This window comes from Equus asinus, chromosome 20, assembly GCF_041296235.1.
Source record: "Equus asinus isolate D_3611 breed Donkey chromosome 20, EquAss-T2T_v2, whole genome shotgun sequence".
NCBI classification, from domain to species: Eukaryota; Metazoa; Chordata; class Mammalia; order Perissodactyla; family Equidae; genus Equus; species Equus asinus.
In genome coordinates, this window is record NC_091809.1 from 27,107,615 (window position 1) to 27,116,563 (window position 8,949).

At 63.4% G+C, this 8,949-nt stretch overlaps 1 protein-coding gene across 6 annotated transcripts; it reads right to left on the minus strand.

The window, feature by feature from the left end:
- Positions 1–143: 143 nt before the first annotated feature.
- Positions 144–8,277, minus strand: PALM3 (paralemmin 3). 6 transcript variants are annotated; one of them, XM_070492214.1, is made up of 8 exons: positions 8,066–8,277; positions 5,613–5,661; positions 4,632–4,712; positions 3,971–4,113; positions 3,738–3,822; positions 2,200–2,245; positions 1,003–2,094; positions 144–939 (listed from the first exon to the last, which is right to left on the minus strand). In XM_070492214.1, exons 1-8 carry the CDS (start codon positions 8,104–8,106, stop codon positions 392–394), a joined length of 2,085 nt encoding a protein of 694 aa, XP_070348315.1. In that variant the 5' UTR covers positions 8,107–8,277; the 3' UTR covers positions 144–391. The 6 variants fall into 6 exon arrangements, with proteins under 6 accessions (XP_070348315.1, XP_070348312.1, XP_070348313.1 ...); XM_070492211.1 differs by adding an exon at positions 6,252–6,367 and having other exon boundaries at positions 144–2,094; XM_070492212.1 differs by adding an exon at positions 6,247–6,367 and having other exon boundaries at positions 144–2,094.
- Between the last annotated feature and the right edge of the window lie 672 nt (positions 8,278–8,949).

Here is an 8,949-nt window from a genome sequence, read left to right on the forward strand (position 1 = left end):
GGAGCTGGAGGTCTTTTTGTTACAGCAGCCGCGTCTACACTCTCACTGACTTGTCGTCTGTGATGCTAGCAGAATTCAGTCCTCAGTTTGCCACCAGGAGACGGCGAGGTCATTCTGTGCCAACAGCACACGTGTGCACACATGCGCACACCCACACACACGTTCACACCGGCCGAATGCTCTGACATTTTATTTTCAAGTATAAAGGCTCCATCGCAGAGGGGCCAGGGCCACAGGCGGCCGCGAGTTCTCCTGAAGCTCAGGTGGAGGTGACGTGTGGGCTGGCAGGCTCCCAGGGGCCAGGCCAGTCCTGCGGTGGCCTGTCTGCCCTGGGACCCTCTGCTGGACACCAGGACACCGAGGTAGCTGTGAGGGCAGCTGGCGGGCAGGCTCACATGACTGCACAGCACTGGCACGTCTTCTGCTTCGGGCCGCTTGCCTCTTCGGCCTCCAGAGGGGCAGGCGGCCCGGGTGTGCGGGCCGGCGCAGGGCGGGCGGTGGGCCCCTCCGCCTGAAGCAGGGGCTGGCACTCGGCGGGCTGCTCCGGAGCCGGGGTCTCTGCCAGGAGCAGGGTGGCGTCCCCAGAGGGTCCCCGGCCCTCCGCAGGTGTTTGGGGCCTTGCGGTTTCCTCCTCCAAGGAGCCCTCCTGCTTCTCAGGGGGCTGTGGGCCGTCCTCCTCAGCCGCCGGGGGAGCGCCCGCCTCCTCCACCTGGCCTTCCCCTCCTGCCCCGGGCTCTCTCTGCTCTTCTAGACTCAGACCCTCCTCGACCCCCGGCGCCTTCTCTGCCTCCAGTGGCTCCTCTTCCTTCCGAGACCCCTCACTTCCGCGTCGCTCCGTCCCCAGTGGGCCTCCAGCCGCCCCTCGAGTTTCTCCGGCTCCTTTCCGCTCTGCTCCCAATGGCCCCTCAGCCTCCTCCTCCGCCCCTAGCTTTTCCTCACCTCTTTCCTTCTCTGCTCCCAATGGCCCCTCAGCCTCCTCCTCCGCCCCTAGCTTTTCCTCACCTCTTTCCTTCTCTGCTCCCAAAGATCCCTCGCTTCCTTGTCGTTCTACTGCCAGTGGCTCCTTCACCTCCTCCCCTGCCTCCAGCTCTCCCTCACCTCCTTTCTGCTCTCCTCCCGAGGGCTCCTCACCTCTTCCCCTCTCTGCCCTCAGAGGCCCCTCAGCTTCCTTTCTTTCTGCTGACAGTGGCTCCTCACCTCCTTCCCTGTCTGCGCCCGGCTCCTCCTCGCCTCCTCTCCCCTCCAGCTCCAAGGACTCCCATCTGCCTTTCCTCTCTCCCACTGGAGACGTCTCTGCTCTTTCCTGCTCTGCGCCTGCCTTTCTCTCACTGGCACCCACAGAGCCCTCTGCCTGGCTCGCCTCTGCCTTCCAGGTGTCCTCCCCTCGCCCCCCCTCCACCCCCGGTGGACCCTCAGCTCCCCCCTCCCGCCTCTCCACCACCAGCTCCTCCCACTCCTCGCTGAGGGTCACCCTCTCCACCCAGATGAAGGATGCCTCCTCTGCTCCACAGCCCCCTTGCCCGTCACTGTCAGGGCTGCCCAGGGGAGCCCCTCCTTCCTCTTCAGAAGCCACTCCCTCTCCTCCCTCCTGGAGCCTGGCAGATTCCGGGCCCCTGCCCACCACCCCCGTGGCCTCTGACTCACTGCCCTCCGTGCCCCCCACCCCTTCCCAGACCACCTCCACAACACCCCTGTCCTCCTTCGCCCAGGACGGGCGCTCCGGGCAGCTGGCCTCCTGCCTGTCCGCGATGGCCTCCAGCACCATCACCTCCACCTTGGCCTCCAGCTCGGGGCCCGTGGCACTGTCCTCCGTGGCCCTCAGCCCCTCCCACACCACCTCCACCACGCCCCCTCCTTTGGCCTGGCCTGCCCGGCCCTGGGACACCCCCTGCCCCTGACTCGCCTCCTGCTCTGGAGCGGGGCTGGGGCCGCTGCAGGGCCCATTAGCTTCAGAGGAGGCTGCTGCGGCTCCGGGGAGTGGCCTCAGGGCGGGCGCAGCCCTCACTGCCTCATCTCCAGGCTCCAAGGGGGACTCTGGGGCTGTGCCCGGCAGGCCGGCTGGGAGGGAGGCTCTCTTGTCCAGGTCAGTGCAGCCTTGGGGAGTCAGGGGAGGAGAGAGGGGCGACAGGGTGAGATTCAGGCCACCCAGACTCAGGCCCTCCTCTTGGGACCCCCAGACCTAGGGGCACAAACACCCACCTGCAGGGCTCGCCTTCACCGGGGGCTGGGAGAGAGGACGGTGCCCCTGCAGGGATGGCAAAGAGGAAGTCAGGCAGCCCACATCTCCACCTGCAGCCCCACTATGTGCCAGGGCCCCTCTCCTGCTCCAACACCTCAATGGCTCCCCATTACCCTGAGCACCAAACCTCTACTGCGCCTCAGCCTTCCTTGCCTGTGTTATCGCCTTCTGCTCCCCCGAGCCATGCACACAGTAGGGGCTTAATCAGTCCTGTGTCCATGCAGCCAGTTCCGCTGCACTGGGGACCTACTCTGCCAGCCACTGAGGTTCCTGTGGCCAAGGGATGCCTGAAGCCTTTCGCTGTTGAAACTTACATTCCAGCTGGGGAGGCGGGTGATAAACATCGACACTAGAAAATATATAATGTCACAAGCGAGAAGGGCTATGGAGGAAAAAAGGCAGGATGAGGGGCTAGGGCGTGCCTGGGAGGCGATGGGGTCCCTCCTCTAGAAATAAGGTGCAGGAGGCCCTCCTGGAGGAGGAGGTGACATTGAACAGAGACCTGAAGAATGAGAAGAGGCAGCCTGGATTCAAGAGGTGGGGGAAGGGCATTCCAGGCAGAAGGGACAGCAAGTGCAAACGCCCTGGGGCTTCAATGAACTGGACAAGTTCAAGGAAGAGAAAAGAGGGTCAGTGTGGCTGGAGTGGAGGGATGGAGGGCACGAGAGGAAGATGGACTCAGGGACATGGTTCTCTGGTCTGATCCTCCTCTTCCCAGCCTTCAGGCCTTTGCACAGGCTGTTTCCCTTGCCTGGTTCCCACTCAGATTCAGCATAGATGTCACCGCCTCCAGGAAGCCTTCCCTGACTCCCCAACCTCATTCAGGTTCTTCCTCTGCGCTCAGGGCTCCCCCTCACAGACCCTTGGTACCCCATCTCATCATCCAGACTGTGAGTGCCCCTGGGCCAGGAATCCTGCCTTGTGCAACTCTAGCTTATACCAAAAACCCGACAAGCGCTTCCCATGCCAATTAACAGGTTTCCTTTCCCTCTCTGCCCTGAGACAGGCACCTGGGAGCCCAGGTAAGACAGCAGGGAGAGGTGGGGACTGTGGCAAACTCGCACCTCACTGGGGCCGGGCGCAGTGTTGCCAGATCTTTGGACTCCAAGGACAACCCGGAGAGCCAGATTTTAATGTCAAGTGTCCTGGTTTTCAAAAGCCTGCATGTTGTCAGGCATGTGGATTACATCTTAATCAAGGTGTTACCAAAACAAGACCCCAAAACACAAAGCCCACACGGGGCCTCAGATCATGCGAGCATCTCATGGCGACCATCTCCCCACTTTGGGGCCGAGTGCCATGAGCATCCTGCGCGTGTTCCCACCACATGCCTGTTCCAAAGATGGGGGAACCGAGGCTTGGGCCAGGAGAGTGACTTGCCCAAGACCACAGAGCAAAGAAATCATGGAGGACCTGGTGGTTCTCTAAACTGCCCACGGAGAAGTCCTGCTTGGGGCCTGCTGGCCACGCCCCCTCCCGCCCTCCCTGCCCTCCTCACCTGTCTGCGCCAGGTGGGCCTGCCCGAGGGCTTGTGCTGGGCACCTGTGGAGGCACTTTGCAGCAGCTGTAGCTGGGACTGGAGCCTGGGGAAGAGAGAGGGCTGCTGGGAGCCGGGCCCCAGGCCTCATGGACCCCCCCCGCCCCAGTCTCAATCTGCCACCCCCCAGAGTGGGCCTGGGGTCCTGGCCTAGCTAGGCTGGGGCAAAGCAGGCAGGCAGGGGCCCCACTCACGTGAACAAGCTGTCTTCCAGGTGTTGGATATGGGCCTGAGCCTGGCCCTCCGGCGACTGGGGGTCCGGCGAGGTGGGGTCCTCCGGCCGCTCTGGCCCCTCAGCCGCCCCATCCATTAGCCAACGCTCCCGGAGAGACTTCCTCTGGGCACGGGAAGGGAGCATCGGTTGGCCATAGGGAACCCCCTACCCCGCGTAGGGTCCCCTCCCCACCCCCAGGCTGGGCAGATTTCTTATTACCCCACAACCACCCAGAGGGGACAGACATTTCTCCCTCGGGCTGGGAAACACGCCCTCATTGCCACCCAACACGGCCAGGTGGGACAGACACGCCATTACCATAGCTTTCCCAGGCTGAAAAGACAGCCGTCAACAGCCAGCCCTTCCAGGCTGGGACAGACAACCCCAGAGGTGAAACCAATGTCCCTGTGGGGCCTCCCCAAAAGCTGGACAAACTCCCCCACTGTCCCCGTACTCTCCCCGAAGGTGGAACAAATGTCTCCTCACCACCTCCAGCCCTCTCCCAAGCTGGGAAGGACGCTTGCCCCAAAGCTGGGACCCATGCCCCCAGCCGTGCCCCCATAATGAGACAGAAGCTCCTGCGGTCCTCGAACCGACCCGCCACTGCCCTGCCCGAGCTGGCAGCGCCCCGCCCGCTGCACCTTGAGCCGCTCCACGCGGAGTTTCTCCTCCTCCAGCTCGCGGCGCGCCGAGCGGATCTCCTCCTGCAGCCGCCGCTTCTCCTGCGCACAGAGGGCCGGAGCTGCGCGCGGGCCGGGTGGGGCCGCCTCTCCCCCAACCCCGCCGGGCCCGCGGGGCTCCCGGGGCTCCCGGATCTGCGCGCCGGGCGGGGCCGGCGGGGAGGGGGCCGCGGAGGCGCTGACTCAGCAGCGGGGCGGGCGGGGCCGGCTGCGCCCGGGATGCTGCGCAGGCCTGGCTAGCGCAGACGGGGGTCTGTGGATGGGGTGGGAGGTGGGGCCTTGGAATGGGGATCTGGAGGGGGCACAGAGCTGGGGGGTCGGAGATGTGGAGTGAGGAGAGATGGGGTTCAGAGAGATGGGGGTCCAGGTATAGGGATCAAAAGGAGGGTACTAGTGAGATGGGGGTCTGGAAGGGAGGTGCAGTCGCGGGGGTGCACAGTTGGGGTCCAGAGAGCTGGGGGTGCAGAGATGAAGGATCAGAGATGGGAGTTAGTGAGATGGAGGCTGAGAGAGATGGAGTAAAGATATGGGGGTCAGAAGGATGGGGGTTCCGGAGAGACTGGAGTGTAAAAATGAGGTGCAGAGAGGTGGGGGTCCAGAGATGGGGGTCAGAGAGGTGGGGGTGGGTTAGATGGGAGCCTGAGAGGTGGGGTCCAGACATGGGGTGTTTGGGAGACCGCAGTTCAAGAACGGGGCATTGGGTGATGCAGATACTGGGAGCGCGGGGTCCGCAGCCTCACCATTCTGGGGGTGGCAGTGACCAGACAGAGGAACTAGGGAGCCCATAGGCCTGAGGACTGAGGCGGGGCTGGAGCTGAGGTCCTGCACCCTGTGCCCTTCACGGCGTTAGGCCAGCTCCCCAGAATGGGAGGGAGGCAGGAAGCAAAGCGGCCCGGGGCAGGGCTGGGGCGCCCAGGGCACCGGGCAGAGGGCGTCACTTACGGCGATGACCTCTAGCCGCTGCCGGTAGAGGGAGCTCTCGGCCATGGGCCTGTGGGGAGAGGGCAGGGGCTGCGGTGGGGTCCTCTGGGGCCCCACCCCACAGCAGGCCCACCCCTTGAACGCCCCTCTCGGAGCCAAGATCCCTGAGCTGCTTGGAAACCAAACAAAGCCCAGCATTTTCCTCTATTTCCCCGGCCCCTGGGAGTGGTCGGGGCAGAGGGCAGGGTCCTGTGAGGAGGAGAGAGCAGAGACCGCACAGGTTGAGCTAGAGCCCTTCCCAGCCCTGACACGGCCTCTCTGAGCCTCAGTTTCCCCATCTGTAACATGGGCGGGGATCGCTTGCCTTTCAACTTGCAGGGAAGTACCCATACAGGAAAAACGCAGGACATAGTGTCCCCCCAAACAGGAGCACAGTTTATTATTAATAGCACCTCTAGCAATTCCCAGGATCAATAATGTTTATGGTTAACCGTAATAACCATTCCCGTCTGTCCTACAGAAACTCTCGAATCCTGCCGGGCCCCTAATACGCTGTGTGTCTCTTTCCAATTCCACACCCTCTCTGGACCTCGCCTCCTAGCCAGGATCCCTTAAGCGCTAGAGAGTGAGAGAGTCCGGGAAGAGAAGTGTCCACCTCACCACGGACACATGCCATTGCCATGGTAACTCAGGAGCTGCCTTCTCCACCTGCCAAACCCCCTCCTTGAGGGCAAGGGTCACCAGGTCACCAGGTCACCAGCTGCCTAGCGCTGGACCTTGAGGGGGAGGAGAGGGGGAGGAGTTTGGCAGTTTAAAATTTAACCTGAGTTCCCCCGTCATTGTCCTTGCAGCATCCCAGGACCCCCCCTGCCCAGCCTATAAGGCTGCCCCCGCCCCTCGGGGCTCCCATGGAAGCTGGAGGCTGACTGTGATCCCGCAGGGTACTTAGGGGACAGTGGTCGTCACATCAACCTGCCATCACCGACGCGTGCTGAGCACCATCTGCGCGCTGGGCTTCCCAGGCCAGCGTCTGGAAGGGCGGGTCTCTCCGCCTGGGTCCTGACCCCTCGCCCTGGGCGGGCGGGCACAGAGCGGGCCCTCACGCACTTATTCACTCGAGCACTAACCCTGCCGGCGAGCAGGAGCCTGTGGCCAGGCCCTGGCGCGGCCTCCGGGCTCGTCCCAGGCCGCGCGGAAGGCAGGGAGCCAGCGCGTCTTTAGCGCTGACTATATATAGCGTCCTAAGTGCCCGGGGCCTTCCGCCGGCTCCCGCAGCCGCCGCCGCCCCGATCTTGAGACGCCGCTGTCCATCTCTGCTGAGTTGACATTCCAGCTGAGAACAAACTCAGCCAGCCGTGAGCCTCAGCGCGCACCGAGGCGGGACGCCGGCAAACGCTTCACTTATCCTAACTCGCTTCCTCCTCGCAGCGATCCTGGGAGGCCCGCAGTGCTACCGTCCCCATTTTACGCATGGGGAAACTGAGGCTCTGAGAAATGGCGAAAGGACTCCTCTGGGGTCACCGAGTCACGATTGGAACTCAAGGCTCTCAGAACGCTGGGGAGGAGGGGGGTCCAGGCACCCTCGTCTTGGCAGCCAGGGGGTCCCTGGTTTCAGCTGGGGCAGGGGTTGAGTCCTGCTCCGCAGGGTATCCCGTAGGAAGCCCGGATCCCCTGCTAACAGGGGGACCCCGGGGGAGGGCCAGAGCCCCCCTCTTCCTTTCCCCCCCAAGATGCAATCTCCCTGCCTCTTCCTTCTGGGGGGATCAGGTTCCCGTTGCTAGGCAACCAGGTTTGTAGTTGGTGAATAATGCAACGGGGGACCCAAAAGAGTGAGGAACCGAATTGGGGTCCCTAAGGGGGGGGCCCTTCCCAAAACTCTTCACGGACCTCTCAGGCCTCCAGCCACCCTCTCACCCCAAAAGGCCCTCACTCCTGGCTCGAATGTGACACTGCTCCGCACACCCTACTCGACACTGCTTATCTCTATCTGCGCAGGAGCTGCACTCGCCGCTGTGGTTCATGGCTGCCGCTGGGAGCAGCTGGTGCCATCTTGAGAAGCAGGCGACCCTTTCAATTGTGCCCTCAAATGTCTCAGTTTGGGAGCTGTGACCTTTTCCTGTTGGATGGCAAGCATTTCCTCCTGCCCTGGACACGGGTGGGGGGTCACCCTCAAGGCAGAGTGTGGGAGTGAGGGACCCTGCCGTTCCCTACCCCACCCCCAGGCTGGACTTCAGGCTTGAAGCCTGCCAGTGGAAAACCCACAAAAAGGAAGGAGGTGGGGGCCCCCATCTTCCACCAGCCTCCCTGGGGAGGGGGGCATTGAAGGGCCTCTGGGGTCGGCTGCTGGCCTCCGTCCACTCCCCCAGTCCCCTCAGGAGAGGCCCACTGGGGCTTTCACCCTGTGGAAAGGCCAACGTCCCCCATGAGCCCCTCCCAGGCCCTGCCCACCGGCCCCCCTGACGCTGGACACTTACATGGGTGTGGCCGGAGACCACACCTGGCTTTGCAGGGCCATCGCTGCCCAGAAGCCCACGATCTGGTCTCTGGCTTCAGGACCCACCACCTGCCCTCTGAAGGTGCCCTGGAGGCTGTGACTTGGCTGGAGGGAGGGGGGGCTGCGGGGCAGGCACTGGGAGAGCTGGTCCAGCTGGTTTGGGCTGGGAGGCGGGAGGCGCACGGCTGGCCGAGGGGGTTGAAGGTTGGCGGGCAGTTCTAGGGAGGTCCTATCAGCTGTCCTGATAAATTATTTACCAGCCCCTGGCCTCCTTGCGCACTTGGCTGCCTCCCACAAACAGGCTCTCACACGCGTGGTCGGGCATGTGGGCGAGAGTGGGGCCAGCCCCCTCCAGAGAAGGGCACCCCAGACACCTCAAGTCCAGCTGCTTAGCAAGGGTCACCCACATCCCAGCATCATTGCACATCACACATACGGGACGACTGCCCTCCCTTCTCGGACCCTAGCTCTGAGGCTCGAGGATTCTGGAGAACAGAGGCTGAGCACCATGGCAACTGGGAGGCCTGGCCTCTGGATAACTGGGGGCAACTTGCCCCAGGTTTCTAGGCCTCAGTTTCCCCTTTTGTGAAACGGGAAAATGCCCACCTAAAGCCTCCCGCCCTCTTCCAGATCCTGGTCAGGGCATGTGGGGCCCCAGAGCTCCCTCCCCAAACCGTCCTGAGCTCACAGACAAGGCCCGCGTGGCCTCCTGAGCGTGGATTCTGCCGCTAGGGAGGATGGGCCAAGGGCAGCTGCGGGCAGGAGGGTGAGGAAGGAGCTTGGCCATGTGGGCCGGGGTCCCTGGGGGTGTGCTCGAGGCTCCTCGCTGTGCAGGACCTAGTTGGGGGTGGGAAGGAAAAGGCC

Coding starts and splice junctions, on each gene's coding strand:
- PALM3 (XM_044752475.2), bottom strand. CDS start 8,106: ATGGCCCTGCAAAGCCAGGTGTGGTCTCCGGCCACACCCAT. Junction 5,662..8,065: donor TGGTCTCCGGCCACACCCAT/GTAAGTGTCCAG, acceptor CTCTCCCCACAG/GCCCATGGCCGAGAGCTCCC. Junction 4,713..5,612: donor AGCGGCTAGAGGTCATCGCC/GTAAGTGACGCC, acceptor CTCTGTGCGCAG/GAGAAGCGGCGGCTGCAGGA.